The 19121-nt window shown below is 39.5% G+C and overlaps 1 protein-coding gene across 2 annotated transcripts in view; it reads left to right on the forward strand.

Annotated features, from left to right (window-relative positions):
* Nucleotides 1-19121, forward strand: part of Atg10 (autophagy related 10) — a 299820-nt gene that overhangs the window by 65193 nt on the left and 215506 nt on the right. For both annotated transcript variants that reach the window (XM_005356516.2, XM_026783817.1), the window contains exon 3: nucleotides 9215-9322. In XM_005356516.2, coding sequence (XP_005356573.1) covers nucleotides 9215-9322 — 108 coding nt within the window. The remainder of the gene's footprint in view (nucleotides 1-9214; nucleotides 9323-19121) is intronic.

The raw sequence follows: 19121 nt of genomic DNA on the forward strand, positions 1-19121 counted from the left end.
CAGGTTCTTTATTCATTAACCAATAAAATCAACACATATGCAGAGGGAGTTCCTACATCATTTCTCCTTTTCTGTTTAAATAAAAAAGATTTTAACTTTAACATAGTAAAATTACATATAACAAAACAGGTATCATGCAAGAATTACAGTTACAACATTTATATCTATTTTATTTTTTATCATAACTAAGGAAAACTGTAATTATAACTATCTGTTCTTCAACTCCATCAAAGACTGCCGAAGGATATATTATTACCTAAGTAAACAGGAAGCACATTGTAAACAACTTCAATTAAATTTAACTTAAATTAAAAAACTCTAGAATTGACAGAGATATCTCGCTGTCTGAACAGTCACCCAAAGACTTAAAGAATACCTATTTAACTGAAATATTTCTGTATGTCTAAAAACCTAACTAACATGACTACACACTTGATTATTATAGATGGCTATCTATTAACCTGTATTTCTTAATTATACATTACATTTTTAAATGAGCTGCACAAACACAATCCTTAATCAAGAGCAAAGATATACATATAACAAAATTGACCTTAAATTTGTACCAATAAATCAAGATCCATACCAATGCAAATCTCTATAGGGTATCCCCTTTTAAATGTAAACAAACATTTGTAAACAATCATTTAGGGAATTTGGGCATAGTTCTCTCCAAACTGCTTCCTGCTTTTTATTGGGCAAAGTAATTTTGGGGGGTGTTTATGGCAACCTTTCAGGGGGTCTTGGTCCATTGAACACTTTAGTCTGGAAGAATTCCATAGGTTCTCATCCTCTGTGGAAACAAAAGTAGGACCTCTTACCCAAAGCAACATATCCTTAGACCCATATTTTGAAATCAAGATACCTTTAAAGTATATATGTTGGTTTAGCTTAGCAGTCAAAAAATTCAAAGAAAACACAATACTGTGCATAATCTAGACTCTCTGTATATATTCTATCTTTACATGGCTTATTTTTCTTACTCTATTACTTTTTCTACAAGTTTACTCTGTCTCTTTAAAGACTTTGTTTTATTTTTTTAAAAACCATTTACTTCTTTTTATAACTTTCTATACTATTTTTCTTCTTTCTCCTAAGCCTATGTACATTTCTTTAAACACACTGCGTATCATTTAGAGGTCTTTTATGTATGAATCTGCCTTTATTGTGTATCTGAAATTATTTTCTGACCAGAAGCGCCCTTTTATTTTTTAGAATGCTAAGCCGGTGTGACTAGAGCCAACACAGCCCTGCTTGCTTGCCCCACCCAGTCCAACATGGCGGAAGGCTATGAGAGCCGTGTGCATTTGCCCCATTTTCAGGCACACAGCAGGTCTGTGTCGCAAGTCACAGCACTCTGCTCATAGACCCCATTTAAATGCTCCTAAGTGGAGTTCCTAAGAAAGAGTTAGAGCTGTTTGTACTGACAAATTAGGAAGCTGCTGCTTTTTTTTTTTTTTAAAAAAAGAAGCCATGCAGTTTTTTAAAGACTGCACCCCCCTTGCAAACAGAACCTATTTGAAAAATAGCTGCCCTCAGCTACCATTTTTGTGAATCTAGAAGCCTTTTTTTTCTTTTAAACTCTCTTACACTTTACATGGAAATTCTTGCCCCACGCTGGCACACCAGTTTGTTGGGGGAGGCTGCTTGTTCATTTCCGGCCACCCAGACTCCCAAAGTAATCACTCAGAAACTATATTAATTAAAATGCTGCTCAGCCAATAGCATAAGCGTATTGCTTGCTAGCACTTATCCCTTTGGTTAACCCATTTCCATTATCTTATATTTTACCATGAGGCTCATGGCCTATGGCCAGGGTTTTGGCACATCTGTCCCTGGTGGTGGATGCATGGCTTCTCTGCAACTCTGCCTTATTTCTCCCAGCATTCATTTTAGTTTTCCCCGCTGAGCTCTGTTCTGCCCTGCTATAGGCCCAAGTCAGCTTCTTTATTCATTAACCAATAACAGCTACACATATACAGAAGGACTTCCCATACCAGCCATGTTCGTTCTACTCCTTTTTCTTCTCTGCTCTGGAGTCTTTCAGATGCCTTCGGCTGTTCTTTTCCTCCAATCTACAATAAAATCCTTTGCCTCAACCATAGCTTGGAATGGTCATGTCCTCAGTTTATATGTCTGTCCTAAAAACTTCAGTTTATACATGAAACACTATTACTTTTTCTTTCTTGGGCTGGGTCTTTAGGTTTTTTTAAATATTACTAGGAAAATGATATATAGTTGTTGTAAAGAATCTAATACATATTATTTAAAGTGAAAATATCTTCTTTTTTTCCCCCTCTGACCCAATATGGCCCAACACATATGTGTCAATAAGTGGTATTATTGTTCTGTAATCTACTTCTTCCTTGTAACATCACACAACTGACTGTTTATTTGGATTTTTTTGATGTAGTATATCTCAATATATATAGCCCAGGCTTTCTTCAGAATCATGGTCCTTCTTTTTTAGCTTCCCACATGATGAGATTATAGGTCTGGTCTGTGATTTTGGGTTTTGGAAGGATGAAGGGATGAGGATTAAACCCAGGTCCTCAGGGGTGCTAGACAAAGATATCTTTCTTTGTGAGTGCATACATAACTATCTATTTCTAATGTCTATATAATATTCCATTGTATGGGGGATTCTAATTACCTTAATGGAGCCCCCTATAACAACTAATTTCTTAGGTATTACTTTAGTTATTTTCCTCTTTGCTATGCTAGTTAGAGGAGAGAAGGTTTACTCTGGCTTCCAGCTCGAGAAGATACAGTTCAGCATGACAGAGGAGAAGGCATCGCATCAGGAAAAGGAGATAGCTGAGCACATCACATCAGCAGTCAGAAAGCAGAGCATTAATAGGCAGCGAGACTGGGCCCTACATCCTTAGAGCCCACCTCCAGTGACTCACTTCCTCCAAAGCTCTACTTCCCAGAGTATCTACAACCTTCCAAAAACAGTGTTACCAGTTGAGGAACAAGTGTTCAAACATGTGAATCTCTGTGGGGAATTTCACTTTAACCCACAAAGCTATTCTTAAATTTTTATCTTATGTGCATATATACGTGCCATGTTTATACAGGAGTCCTTAGTAGTCAGAAGTGGACATCTGAGCCCATGGAACTGGAGTTATAGGCAGTTGTGAACCACTGTGTGGGTACTGGGTCCCCTGCAGGAGCAGCAAGCACTCACCACTGAGCCAACTTTCCAGCCCCCACAATAGGTATTCTTATGTTTGTCAATAGAGTTCTGTAGTAGTAAACTATTGATTCCTCCTATGGCTGCTGTTTTTTGGTTTGTTTTGTTTTTTTTGTCTACTTGAGCCCCTTTCCTTCTATTATTCTCTCCCATTGATTATGTTATTATGTTTATATCATAAAGCTTTATGATATTTGGTTTCTGTTCAGTGTTAGAGTTCTGGAGAAGTCTCACAAGTGACCACTATCTACATATGCAATCAGCAAGAGTGTTTTTATTATTCTAGCATGCTAAGGTGTGTAGAAGGAGCTGCGGGCCACTTCCCTGCCGCCCAGCTCCTAGCCACCTGGCTAGCTTAGCCCCAGAAATAACAACACACAAATTGTATTCATTTAAACACTGCTTGGCCCATTAGCTCTAGTCTCTTACTGGCTAACTCTCATATCTTGCTTTAACCCATATCTAATAATCTGTGTAGCACCATGAGGTGGTGGCTTACCAGGAAGATTCTAGTGTATGTCCATCTTGGGCTGGAGCTTCATCACATCTGACCCAGAGAGGAGAGGCATGGTGATTGCCTCACTTTCTCCCAGCATTCTGTTCTGTTTACTGCGCCTACCTAAGGGCTGGTCTATCAAATGGGCCAAGGCAGTTTCTTTATTAACCAATGAAATCAACACAAACAGATTGACAGATGGCAATACTTCATCAGAGGTGTTGCCACATAAAGAAACAAGATGGTGCAAGACCCCGAGAAGGACATGTGGGCTCCTTTTAATCACAGCAGAGGGGAAGTTTCTAGGGCAGTTAGGTCATCTTAGATGTGATTGGTATAAGGAAGTGGCAATCATATTATTGTGTTCTAATTGGCCAGGGCTAGCCAGGGACTGGTCGGGGCTATAGTTTTCCATTTTTGGGCAGGCCTGGACAAAGGATCCCAGGCCTTGTCCTTGAGCTGCTGATTGAGGGTTAGGCCTACCCTGGTACTGCATGTACAGGCCTCCTCCTTGTTGTTGGGGATTGTCCTTTGTTGGTGGCTCTTTCAGAAACTCTGTTCAGTCTCAGGAAACCGAAACTGAGGCCTGATCTCTGCGAGAAGACCAAGCAGCCTGTTATGGCATCTGCTTGTTCCTCTCATTCAGTGTCTATGACTTAGTTAATTGTGGGGCAGAGGTAACTACATCAGGTCAAAATTCTACAAATTTTCATTGTTTCTCACTATGCGCAAAAGGCTTCTTAAACTGGGTGAGTCAGAGAGCCTCTAATTAAGAGTCAGTGGTCACAGTGTTTTAATGCCATTTAATTTCTAGCTAGTGAATAAATCAGTGGAGTAGAGATTCTAAAAGATAATCCATATAGGTAAAATAACAGTTGGGAGTTACATTGTCCAGATGGTGAACCAGAGGATGTTTGAACCAAGTGCGTCATATGTGATTCTTCTCATAGAAGGGTGTGTCTTTAACCCTCTGCCCTGATATAACAGCTAAGTCATGTTTAATAGGCCTCAAAATACTCTATGACCAGGCTACATGTCTGACTTTCATTAGACATACACAGTCTTCTTCAAAAATGAAGTATATTATATCCCTGGTTTTTTTTTTACTTTTGAATTTTTGTTTTCTTGAATTTTTATCAAAATGAGCCAGAGGCTAGTAGCTACCCAATGGATAACTTTGGCTGGATCTGGTCACACTATCATAACTTACCTTTGTATTTACTATTATCAGAGATATCAGAATCAGGCAAGATTCATACATGCATTAGGAAAGTGTGACGCAACTAGAAGCCGGGGCTGTTAGGTGGGCACTGGGGTGCCTGTGGGATGAGACGCATTGACATATTCAAATCAAAGGATCTTCATATCTGCAGTGGGCACTTTCCAGGCATCTAAACTTGTTTTTTTTTTTAAAAAATGAACAACTATTGACGTCATGTATCTGGCTCGCCTAACCTTGCTTTGCTGTTTTGTTTGTTAGGTTTCTCAAAACAGGCTTTCTCTGTGCAGCCCTGGCTGTCCTGGAACTTGCTTGGTAGACCAGGTTGACCTCCACTTGCTTTTGCTTTTCTTTGGGAAGTTTTCTTCTTGTTCCTCTTTGCACTGACCAGATGGGGGCAGCTGTTGATGATTTTGGTCTTACCTTCAGGGACTTGTCTCAGGTCTGGCTTGTACCTCAGGCTTCTGCCTTCCTTGAAGGCCTTGTTCATCAGTTCCAGGAGTGACCTAATGCTTGAGTTGTCTTCCTGCGTTGGCCTTGCCAGGCTGTTTCTAAGGCTGGTTATCCTGGATGGTTGCATTAAATTCCAGTGCCGTGCTTTTTTTCAAGGACGGCTGAGGGTTTTTAGATAAAAAAGAGACAATTCGTAAAAACCTATTAAAGTTTAGCAAGAAAATCTCCATAATTATTTGTGTGGCTGGATTCTAGCAGATATAACCTAGCTCTCTTGATGGGTGGCATAACCCTATAACAGCTGTGAGAAAGCAAGTCCAAACATGTTCTGTTGGGAAATTCTTAGATCTCTGTCCAAAATGCATCAGCACTACCCCATAAAGCTTGCCGGTCTCTCTGGGATTCTATAGAACCCACAGGATATTTTCTCTGCAAAAGTTTTAACATTTGTTTGTACAGTAGGAACACGATGGCCTGGAAGCAGATGTGCAAAAGACAGCCAGTTGTTTGAGGCAAGCATCACTTACACAAAGGCACACAGACTGATAGATTTTAAAACATGTGGGAAATGTTCTTTCTGTGCTTTCTTGTCACTTACGCCTTCAGAGCTTGCCCATGAGAATAGGGTTTTAGGTATCTTCTACATGTATATTTAAGGCTCATATAACATATACACTTATGTCTAATAAATGCTTGGAAGAAAAATCTAAGGCTCTATCTTGGGTAATGTTCAATGCTTATATAATAGCAAGTTTTTTGTAGTTGTGTAGAATTTCATTATTTGCATGTGTAATAATTTATATTACCAACTCTCATTGATAATTATTGAAGTATTTCTAGATCTTAGGCCATACAAAGCAAAAATTTGGTGAGTGCCATTGCATGAGTTTCACTTTCTGCAGATGTGACTGTGTCTGTAAGATACATTCCTGAAGGTAGCATTTCTGACTCCAGTATATGTACCTTTTTCTTTTTTCCTTTTTTAATTTTTGAGAGAGCCTTGCTCCTGGCTTCCCTGGATCTCTCTATGTAGACCAGATTAGTCTTGAACTTACAGAGATACACCTGCCTATGTCCCTTATCTGGCATTTAAAGGTGTACACCACCATACCCCAAAGTACATTTTAAGATTTGGTGGGTTTTGCCAGCTTGATTTTTAGGGATATAAGACTGATTTAGATTTTTCTGCCCCTAGAAATGTGTGGTGGAGTCCCTGTCTGTTTCATTCACATTTTTATCTGCATGTTACACCATGTAGTTTTTTTGATCTTTGCCAATCAGATCATTCAAAAAATTACCACATAATTCTACAGTTGCATTTTCCATATGTAACACTGAGCATCTTTTGATCCACATGCATTTCTTTTTTGGTGGTCTATCTCTATGTCTTCCTATCTATGTACATTGCCACCCATCCTTTGCTCATTTTCCTTGGGCTGTTAGTCTTTTTTTATTGGTTTGTTGTGACAGTTGCATTTTGAGGAATTTAAAGCTGCGTGTAGATTGAGGAAATTAGTGCTTTTTTTGTGTCAAGGTTTTTTTCATTTTTATATTTGTCCTTTGGCTTTTTATTCTATGCAGCATACATTCTCTTTCTTATTTTAAAGATATATTTTATAATTTAGTTTTTCTGTATTCATGCAGTGTATGTTTACATGTGGGGGGCATGGAGGCCAGAAAGGGGTATTGAACGCTTTGAGTATTGGTGAGCTGCCTGATAGGGGTGCTAGGATCCAAATCCAGTCTTCTGATAGAGCAGTAAATGCTCCAAACCACTGAGCCCTCTCTCTAGACCTCTGTCACGGTTTGCTCCGATCCTCTGGATTTTGACTTTTTCTTTCTTTCCTTACTCCCCACCCCCACTTTTTTTTTTTTTTTGAAGCAGGGTCTCTTGTAGCCCAGACTGTTCTCATACTAGCTGAGGATGTAGTTGGGGATAGCCTTGAACTTCTGATATTCCTATGTTCACATCCCAGTTTCTTGGATTATACCTTTACCCAATGCTGGGAAGGAACCCAGGCCTTTGTGTATGCTATGCAAGCACTCCCAGCTGAGCTACATCCCCAGCCTTTTGTTATATTTTAGAAGACATATTTACTTCTGTTTTAATCTTGCACATTTGTGAGTCTTGTTATAAATTCGTGATGGGCATTCTGTTTGAAAAAGTAAAAAAGTTTGGCTATGAAGAAGTGTTTGGGGTTTTTATTTGTGGTATTTGAGTTACTGCACCTGGACTTATCCTGTTCGTTTCTCTTCTGTAGTGACAGTAAAGTTTAGCAACTATTTTACGGCAGATGGTTAGTAAGAGGTAAAGTACAGTAACTGCTTTACGGCAGATGGGTAACAGGGGTTCTAGATAACAGATGTAGTTAGGAGAGTTCTAAGAGATTCATGGAGACTACAGAAGACTAGGCCAGGGCTGGGAAACAGGGTCTAGGGTAGCAAAGACCACTTACTGTCTCAGCGTGGGTGAAACTGTCACAGTGAGCAGCAGTGGTGCTGGTTTCTGCATTTGGAAAGGTTGGGCTGAGCTTTGGGCTTCATCAAGGTCTTGAGTTGCCTCTTTCTTCCTAGGCAGCTGTCAATTACTTCCTTGATGTTCTGAGTTCATCAGGTGCTCAAGTGGTTCCTAACCCTGGCAAGGAAATAGAAGCTGTGGTGATGTGGGTTCTGGCTTAATTGGTCTCAGGTGAGACCCCCGCCATAGCATTTAGAACTCTGGGATGGAGTCTCATATGCAGCTAGGGGCAAGCATTAATGCCAATGCACTGAGCTTGCAATTCCCTTGAGTAAAGGCTTTTAATGTACACTGCCCCAGTATCTCCAAATATGTAGCCCCTTCCTGGGGATCCTGAACATATAGCCTCTAGGGCCTGGTGCTGGGTTGCAGACTCTACATGTCTGGTGCTGAAGTGATCACGGTAATGCTTCTGGTCCCGAGAACACTCATGGGTGGCCTGAGAGCATGTGGTTAGGAGTACTTATTGCTAATCATGAGGTTGGGGGCTTGGATCAGTCATCAGGAGCTCACGTAACTCCAGCTCTAAGGAACCCAGCTTGCTCTTCTGGCCTCTACGGACGGACGGACACACACACACACACACACACACACACACACACACACACACACACAGAGAGAGAGAAAAGCCTTTCAAAAGAAGAAACCAAGCAGTGGGTGATTGAGAATGCCTTCTTGTAATCCATATGTTAAAACAACCTGGGTATTTTCAGCTCTCTAAAGAGCAGTTCTATAGAAAAGGACTTTGTCTCCTGAAGACAGAACAAGAACCACTATGCTAAGGGGAACAGTGCAGTGCAAGACAAAACTTTCTCAAATTATAGTGCATGGAATGTGGCAGCCGCCTTAAGGAAATGGAAAATGCAGGTTCCTCAGAGAGCTCAGGCAGGCACTGTTCAGGAATCTCTCTGTGACATCTCTCTCGCTGAAGAGACAGCAGAAGGCCCTGCTCATTTCCAACCTTGCTGTGAACCCTCAAATCTCTCAATGCACAATCTTCCTCATGACACGGTCCTTGTCTGTGAGGTTAAGCGAGTCTTCAAGTGTTCACCATCCTGAAGTTTTGTGTCTGACCTTGGTGTTGTGGGTTAGTAAAGGGAGCAGAGTAGAAGAGGCACATCCCTGAACAGGACGCTGGGAAGCAAGATTGACGTTTACCGAGTGATAGGCAGTGTGCATTGGGCTAGTCTTCTTACCCTTGGTACCTCAGCTCATTCAGTGTGTCAAGTTTCTCTTTGCATGGCTTAGAACTTAAGGGAAATGGTAGTTCTTCAAGTGACCAATTCTTAAATTAATTGTCATTTTTAATGTATTTTTGTTGGTGCAATGCAGGAATGTTCTGATGGCTACATGTGCAAAACACAGTTTCAAATAAAAAATGGGACGACGGCATCACATCTGGGAACACCTGCCAGTGTACACGCGTGTCTTCCAACAGAGGTGAGTAGTGTAGTGCGCCGTGGTCTCCTTTGCAGTCTTCATGAAGTATAAATTTAAAACTTCCAATCTGTTTTATGTATGTTTGTATTTTAAAAAACGAATAGCCCTTGGGTCCTGGGACTCTTGGTGGTAGATGTGCGCACGTCATTTCTGAGGGGCAGTTTTCTTGACCTCAGTGGAAACAAGAGTGGTGGTGTCCACTGTGGGTCCTTGCAGTTCTGGTGACTCGTCACACTTTTCCTTGGACTTGAGGACACACAACATCTCTTGCCTTGATTTTCATGATGTCATCTCTCCTTATACAGACCTGTCTCTGAGTACAATCTACCATTGACTGTCTTTCTAGCCTTTGGGAACTTTGTAGAACCTGAGTCTCATTCTTTAGATACTTTGGCTAACTTCAGAAATTTACAAAAATAAATGTCATTGAAGTGCTGAGTTCTTTGTGACTTTCTACATATTTTCAGGTTTTTTTTAAGTCAAAATGCAAATAGCCTTAGTATGCTTCTTTCCTTTCCTTTCTTTCCTTTCCTTCTTTTTTTTTTTTCTTTCACAGGGTTTCTCTATGTAGCCATGGCTGTCCTAAAACTCACTCTGTAGACCAGGCCGGTCTCAAACTTATAGAGATCTACCTGCCACTGCCTCCTGAGTGCTGGGATTAAAGGTATGTACCATCACCACCTGGCACTATGCTTCTTATTCCTAAGAAAGGTTGTGCCTGTCCATTCTGAAAAATGAACAACAGGGAAATATATAAAGTGAAAGAATTCTCCGATACACCTTCAGATAGGTACGCAGTATGGTATTTTTGAAAATAGTTTCTATTTTCCTTAGGTTTCTCCTATACATGTATTTTGGTACCAAAGAAGAATATCATGGGCATTTCCATGTTAGTAAATGCAGAATCCTTAGTTTTCTTGGTGACTGCTTGGCATTCCATTTGATGGCTACAACATAATTATATATTCTTACTTCAGGAAGCACTTGAATTTTAACAGATGGAAGATGATTGATGGGGACCTAATTGCTTTAGCACAAAGAAATAAAATTGTTTAAATTTTGAGCATTTTAGTAAAGAGTGAGGAGATACTTGTGTACATGTCTTTGTGTGTGTGTGTTCTCTGTACGCTTGTGTGTTGTATATCCATTTCTGTCTGTGCCTATTAAGGTATGTTCCTGTCAGTCTGTGTGTACATGTTCCTTTTGGTATGGTGTGCATGCTTCTATCTGTATATACTTGTCCCTGTCTATATATGAGATCATGTGTATAATATATGTATGCTTGCATACATGTACCTGCATGCATATGGAGGCTAGGTCCATATGGTGTGTTTCTCTATTGCACTTCACCTTATATTTTTCAGGCAGGGTCTCTACTGAACCTGGAGCTCACCAGTTCAGCAAGCCTAGCTGACCAGTGTGAACCAGGGTCTCCTCTTTTCATCCCTCTACTGCTGCGATTACAGGTGCACGCCACCACACGCAGCTTTCGCACGGCTGCTCTGAACTCAGGTCCTCATGTGTGCTCAGAAAGCACTTTAGCCCCTGAAGGCGTTTTCTTAGTGGAGATGCTCTTCTTTGTGTGCAGAGGAAGAGGTGCTCAGAATCTGTGAAACTGGGTCAATTTGGTAGTTACGCCTTGCTTGCCCATTGCTGCCTGTGTACAGCGCTCTCCAGGAGCGTTTGATCACAAGGCATCCTTATTGATTGTGTGTGCAGCAGTGTTAAGAACTGCATGGAAGTTGCTTGAATCTTGTTACTGCTTCATGGCTCAATAGCCAACACCAATCCTGAAGCCAAACACATTAGGCAGCTTCCTCAATTCATTATAGATTAGCTTAAAAAGTTAACATAGAAATGATGATTAAAAAGGCAAATTACTAGTTTTTGTCTAACAAGTTGGCAGGGGTGGTGAAGGCACTAGAAAGTGGTTTGGCAGTACAAGAGAACTGACACTTTCTGGCATTGATTTGACAGAGTTTAAAGTCGTGTCCATGCTATGAGTAATCCCTACTGAATGGAGAAGTTTAGCCTCCTACCGATTTCTGCACTTTTTTCCTTTGCTAGCATTGCCCAGTACGTCTCAACACGGAAGAGTGCTGGGAGGACTTCCCTGAGGAGTAGCCATGGCCTTGCACCACATTCTGCGGTGGCGCTTTACTGTGCTCATGTCATTATGTTCTATCCCCCTCCTTCTGTTTAGCAAACCCCCTGGTCTGATGTGGTACCTTTGCATCAGAATACACTGCAGAGAGTGCTCAAAGACTAACCGGAAATACGTGCAAAAGTTTTCAGGAGGCATGTGTGTCACACTGCCATTTATGATTGGAAGCAAACAGAAGCCATCATAATGTGTGATGGTAATGGATTGGTTAATTAAGGTACCTGTGCAATGGATGCAGTTACTAAGAAGATCTTCTGTGTAATCAATAGAATAAGAATTAAATGTTAAATGGAACATGGACAGTTGTTATAGCCTAAACAATTCAATTCAAGTACATCTACTATCATTTGAATTAGCTGTTGACTATTATGATTTTAAATATTATTAATTTTTTATCTCTTTAAAGAATGAAACCCACAATTCTTTCTTCTTGGAAGTCCTGGGGACTCTTATTTGTTTATTTGATCCAGCAGTTCAATGTGGAGTCACCATCCATCTACATAAGCTTCCTTTCTTGTAGGTGTCACGTTTTCCAATTCCCAAATAAGAGAATGCTTTTAAAGTTGACAGAGCAGTTCTGTGAGTTATTGCATCTCTTGATTTCTTTGCCAGTCTCCAGCTGAATGAGTAATTGAAAGATTCTAAACTGGGCATGGCAGTGTATGCCTGTAATTTGAGATGTGGAGACAGAAGAATCAGGAGTCCAGGGCCCTCTTGAGCTACATAGCAAGTTTGGAGACAGTCAGAACTATACAAGACCTTGTTTTAAACAAGCAAGCAAACAAACACAGGAACAAATAAAAAACACAAAATAAAAAGATACTATATGCATGTATGTATGTGTGTATGTATATATGTATTGTATGTGTATAGCCTAGATATTAATTTCCTTCTAGTCAAGATTTTCTTAATTAGATTTTTAAAGAAGTTTTTTTTCTATTCTACCCTTCTCTTCAGGGTTTCCTAAGCAGTGTGGTTCCTCTATTTCGCTTTCATACCCCATTGTTTTGTATTCACGGTTTCTGAAGTCAAACTGCTCATGTAGACTGTGACCCATCCATATAGGGTTACATGATAAATATCTGTAATCTAATTAGACTTTTCATTCTGGTCCCACCAGAATCAATTACTTCTGTATGTTGATATAAGCTTAGCAATAAGATAAGCTACTTTGAATTGATTGAATTCTAAAGGGTTTTACTTTGGATAGAATAGCAGTATTTTTTTTTTTTTTTGATAACCAGTTTACATAGGAAAGTTACAAATGTCTGAAAAGAGAAACTTCAGTAAGGTTTCAATAGTCTATGTTTGTAGGAGTCAGATGGAGTCTGGTGCTCAGTCTGTTGCTTGCCAGTCAATACTAGTGTTTTGTTTTCTATTGTTTGGTAACTCATAGTAAGCTGGACTGCCTAATGTGAACCTTAACTAGAAGAAAACACTACTATATTTGAAAGTTGTATTTTGTAATATTTTTTAGTCATGTTCTAGCAGTGTGACCTTGTGTAAACCTGTTTTCTTACCTCAAATATTTGTTCTTTTTTTGGATACAGTATGCAAAAGTGCTATTATTAATCCTAACAAAATATTTCCTAGCCATATAATAAAGAGCAGGTAGTGAATGGGAAAATAAAAAGGTGAACATGTAACACTTCCTTTGTATTCTGTCATGATTTCAAAGGTTGGGAAGAATCTCCAGGTTGCAAGTCACCATTTCTTCAGCCACAGTTAGCCACCAGTATCTCTCAGTGTTGTTTAGCGATGACTGGATGTGACCAGAAAGTAGCAGTATTTAGGACATCTCAAGGGTTGTGTGCACTGTCACACTTCCCTTGATAAGTACTATACTGCATTGTATTCTTTTTTATATTACTTTTTTCTTTCTTCATCAAGATTTATGCACAATTTCTATTTATTCAATGGTATGATTATGGGTATGATAATGTTCAGTTTGCTATTTTTCATTTTTAGATATCTCAGAATTAATATTTCATCTTAATAGCATGCTTACATTTGTGATGGAGTAGAAAATATTATGACAATTTAAATACATACTTAGGGTAGATTGTAATTAGATGGGGAATATATTGTTTCTCTTAAAATGCAGTGGACTGTTCATATATAACAATTTTTGAATTTCAGTATTTAAACAAATTTTGTGATAAGGATTGATTATGCTCATGATAGAAGAACATGGGGAGTATATAATGTTCGTTTGTGAAAAATCACCAAACTTAGTTATAACTATGCTTTCAGAATGGGATATCAGTCATGAAAATTATGATGATTAATGATCTTTTAAAAAGTGTATAAAACAACATTATCAAACATCAGTCATCAAAAGATGCCTACAGTCTGTGTGCAGAGGAAGAGAGCCCAGGCACGTGGTCTGAGCATTAGAAAATACAGACTTAAGCAAAATATACTCTGTTAACCCTAAAACCATGACAGTCAAATGGCTAGAATAATTTTTTTTTGTTTTTGCTGTTAGTAGCTAATTGTGCCTGTAGATAGCTGAACAGCCATGCCAAAGGAATGCAGATACGTGAATGAGTGGATTCCAAGCCAGAAGGAAGAGTTTCTGTGGTGTTAATACTTTTATTTGTTTAGCCCCAATCAATATTTCTATTAGTGACTTTAACAAATTTCATTTAAACAAACATTTGTGTCAGTATTACTGTCTATGCACTAAGATTTTAATCCTCATGAAGAAATACTTGCAGTGACCATTTATTGGTTTTCTAATATGTACTAATTTCCCGCATTAGTTCTGTATTATCGTATAATCGTCACAAGCCTCTGTGGCAGTATAGTAATGACGGATTTAAACATGATGTGAGCCAAGTGGATGAGAACAGCGATGCACAGAGGGAAGACAGGAGCTAACTTCAGTGCTGGCGCTGCCTTGAGTGCCTTGTGTATGTAACTTCATTTTATCTCATGATCCAGACACATAGATTCCTGTCAGTGTACACGTAAGCACAGAGACAACAGTGGTTAAGAAGCTTCCCCAGGGACAAAGACAAAGATGTGATTAAATTTGACTTAAACTCATGCTCTTAACTACTGGAAAAGTAGTGGATACTATTTTAGTAGTCACCAGCATCACCTGTGGGCTTGCTAAAAACAAATTATCGTGTAACAAACAATTTGTTCAAATGAATTGCTGAGCCCACTCCTACAATTTTCGATTCAATAGGTCTAAAGTTTGCACTTCTAATAAGCTCCGAGAGGGGACTGATGGTGCTGGGTCAGGACCACACAGTGAGAACTCCTACACTCCTCTAGCATGCTTAGCGCATCTGAGACTGCAGAGGTGGCCAGCTCATCCAGTGGGTCAGTCAGTATTGCAACAATCTTGATGCAATGAAAGGCGCTTTAGGTTTGCTAGAAGCAGAATTTAAGAGAAGAATTTCTCTTCAAATGATTTATGGTGGGAGTGCTCTTAAGAGAAAAGGAATAGGGGAAGCATGGCAGAGCAAGAATAAAAGCCGTGCAGGAGAAGGAAACTCGAGACAAACTTTATCTCAGCTCTTCATTTCAAATCATATCAAAGAATTAGTCCCGCTGTGGTCACTGGGATGGCTTTTTGTACTCGAATTATCATTGGTTAGTCATTTATTAGCCAAATCCTCAGGTTGGTAGCTCCAGTCTCCTGAGTAATTCTCCAAAGAAGGGGTCTACTACAAGTTATTAGCCAACAGTCACAGCCTCTGAGCAGAGATGGGTGGACTAGCCTTAAAGAGGACCTGGGAGGGTGTCAGCAACATCCCTAGTAAGGAGTGACATGAAGTCAACCAAATAGAACATAGAGGAAAGGGTCTGTCCACGACATCTGTGAATTCCATGTTGGAGAAGCATAAATGTTGGAAAAAGAAAACAGTCTATATTGAACATATACAGACTATTTTCTTGTTGCTATTCTCTAGATAACCAGTATATTAGCAATTTCTATAACATTTGTGTTCTATTAGCTATTACAAGCAATATTGAGATGATTTTAAAAGTATGGGAGGATAGGAAGCACCTGAGTATCAGCAGATTTTGCCATTTATTGGGGCACTTGAAACTGTCCCCCATGGATACTTAGGGATACTAATCTACGTGTAAGACTTGTATTTACATGAAGAGGGGAGGTTTTCTGAAAGTTGTAGTTTTAGTTGTCTTCAAGCTCAAGATAATTAAAAGCACATTATGCTGGGAAATTGATTAGAACTTCGGGTACATTGACCAATGCATAGGTGACTCATATACATCCTTAGGAATGCTTGGGTTCCAGAGACCTTATGAAGATCTGTGTAGTGAAAACTGTTTTTATACTGTTGTGGACATGCTGCTTGTGATGCATGATCTGTGATAGTGCAGCATATTATATGCAAATGTACAAGATCCAAATCCATCATCACATAGATGACCCTGTTAAAATCAGTGGATCAAAACAAAATGAATAGTCATGAATGTGAGAGATTTGTAACGCAGTGGGGGCAGGTAGACAGGAGTAGCAGGGAGATGGGAAAACATGGGAGCTGAGATGGCCAGTGTGAATTATGTACACACGTGAACTTGTTGAAGAGCAAATTTAATTAATAAAAAATTTTAAAGTAGAGAGAAGAATCCAGTTATCTTTACTATCTCAGGCACTTAAAAATTGTTAAAATATGAAACAAGGCCATCTTTCTTACTTATTTTTTTGGGAAAGTATGCTTTCACAGAAATATTTTAAATATATTTAAATTAAGTAAATATTTGGAATTTAATTTTTAACATAGCAAGTATACATAAATAAAATTTCAAACAAAAACTTATTGGCAGCATCAATGAATTTTAAAGGTGTAAATAACTCCTGAGATCAAAATGTTTGAGAACCATTGTTCTAGATCAATTATTACATTTGTAAAACATTGGTAATGAGTATAAACCATTCATTCATCAATAATAGACTTAAAGAGTAAGTTATTGAGTTCATCTGACTGGGAGCATGCTGCAGCAGTCGGGGTGCTCGAGAACATTATGATCAAGAATGTTGGGCAGTCTTGGGGATGTGGTAGTAGACCAGAAAACCAACCTTGGTTAGTTGTTTTCAGATATCTGAAGGCTTTCTTGCAGAAGGGAGAGTACATTTTGTTTGTTTCTGAGGGTGAGACTAGTTTTGGAGTCTGACAGCTCTTCTAGACAAGTCTGTGTGTAGCTTTGCTCACAGTGAAACTGATGAATATGCAGAACTAGGAGCTGGTGAAGCAGACATGGCTCTCCACCTTTCCATTTTCAAAAGGTGATGGAGGTGTGGAGTTCTATGTGAATGGTTTGAGAAAATGTTTCATGGAGTTCAAACAACCTCTATCTTAGGACTGCAATGTTTCTTAGATGATCAGTTTATAATTTGTTTCAGGATACTTGATCACACTGTGAACCCCAAGATTTCATTATTTACTGGAGAAACCTGTTTCTAGTTGTGGTCTAGCTCAGCTGTAGAACACACCTTTAATCCAAGAGCTTTTTGCTTGAATACTGTAAACAGGATTAAATTAAGTCAACCATAGGTCTAGAGGTGGAGCAAGCAACCATTTGACAGGAAGTGAACACAGGACTATTAAAAAATATAGAAGGAGTCAGAAGGATGGAGAGAGAGATGCACAGGAAGTGGAGGGAGGAACATGAAGTCAGAGAGGACTTGATTGAGTTGGTAGAAGGGACAAGGTTGCTGGGATGATGGTGGAGGAGGAAGGTCAGTTAAGTGCTTTTCTCTGCAAGTTTTCACCCCAGCATCTGGCTCCCTGGTCTTTGTTGGTAAAATTGAATGATTGAGATTTTATTAAAAGCATCAGTAACTCCTTTTCTTCAAACAGTTCAGGAAGATACACTTACTATGTAGAAGACTGATCTAGAGCTTTCTAAGTTTCACTTAGAACTGGATGGCCAATCCATAGTTTATGCATAAATTAGACTTTGTTTATAGACAGTTAGACCCAGTCTAGAAACAAAACATAAACTATGTATTGACTGTATAGTTCAAGCTGGCATTAAGCTCACTAGTGTTCTAACCTGTTCTTGAATTCATGTAAGTTTTTTTTTATTGAGAAAAGGAAAAAAAAAAACAAGTTTCCACCTCCTCCCAGCCTCCCATTTCCCTCCCCCTCCTCCCACCCTTCCCCCCTCCTCCCACCCTTCTCCCCTCTCCCCACTCCTCTCCCCCTCCCTCTCCAGTCCAATGGGCAGTCAGGGTTCCCTGCCCTGTGGTAAGTCCTAGGTCCTGCCCCCTCCGTCCATGTTTAGGAAGGTGAACATCCAAACTGGCTAGGCTCCCACAAAGCCAGCACATTAAGTAGGATCAAAACCCCGTGCCATTGTCCTTGGCTTCTCATCAGCCCTCATTGTTCGCCATGTTTAGAGAGTCCGGTTTTATCCCATGCTTTTTCCGTCACAGTCCAGCTGGCCTTGGTGAGCTCCCAATAGATCAGCTCCACTGTCTCAATGGGTGGGTGCACCCCTCGTGGTCCCGACTTCTTTGCTCATGTTCTCCCTCCTTCTGCTCCTCATTGGGACCTTGAGAGCTCAGTCCAGTGCTCCAGTGTGGGTCTCTGTCTCTATCTCCATCCATCAGCAGATGAAGGTTCTATGATGATATGCAAGATATTTGTCAGTATTGCTATAGGAAATGGAAGGACCTCCCTTGCTCTTGGATTGGGAGGATCAACATAGTAAAAATGGCAATTCTACCAAAGGCAATTTATAGATTCAATGCAATCCCCATCAAGGTCCCATCAAAATTCTTCACAGATCTTGAGAGGACAATAATCAACTTTATATGGAAGAACAAAAAACCCAGGATAGCCAAAACAATCCTATACAATAAAGGATTGTCTGGAGGCATTACCATCCCTGACTTCAAACTCTATTACAGAGCTTCAGTGATGAAAACAGTGTGGTACTGGCATAAAAACAGAGAAGTCGACCAATGGAATCGTATAGAAGACCCGAATTTTAACCCACAAACCTATGAACACCTCATCTTTGATAAAGGAGCCAAAAGTATACAATGGAAGAAAGAAAGCATCTTCAACAAATGGTGCTGGCATAACTGGATGTCAACCTGTAGAAGAATGAAAATAGACTCATATCTATCACCATACACAAAACTCAAGTCCAAATGGATTAAAGACCTCACTATCAGTCAGAACACATTGAACCTAATAGAAGAGAAAGTGGGAAGTACCCTACAACAGATGGGCACAGGAGATCGCTTCCTATGTGTAACCCCAACAGCACTGACTTTAAGGGCAACATTGAATAAATGGGACCTACTAAAACTGAGAAGCTTCTGTAAAGCAAAGGACACTGTCACCAAGACAAAAAGGAAACCTACTGACTGGGAGAAGATCTTTACCAAGTTTTTCTTCTTTAGCCTCCCAAGCGCTGAGATTATAGATGTGAGCCACCACTCTTGGCTCATATTAAATTTCTATTTTAAAATGTCAAAAAGATACCTCTGCTAATAGCTGAGAATTTTTTAGAGATCTACGTTGTGTAATATAGGAAATAAATTCCTTTTTCTGTACTATCATAGACCATCAATTCTAATTGTATATTTAGACTTATATGCCTATGACATGACATTATCTACAATGGATTTTAAAAATC

The sequence above is a fragment of the Microtus ochrogaster genome, chromosome 19 (genome assembly GCF_000317375.1).
Source record: "Microtus ochrogaster isolate Prairie Vole_2 chromosome 19, MicOch1.0, whole genome shotgun sequence".
Classification (NCBI taxonomy): Eukaryota; Metazoa; Chordata; class Mammalia; order Rodentia; family Cricetidae; genus Microtus; species Microtus ochrogaster.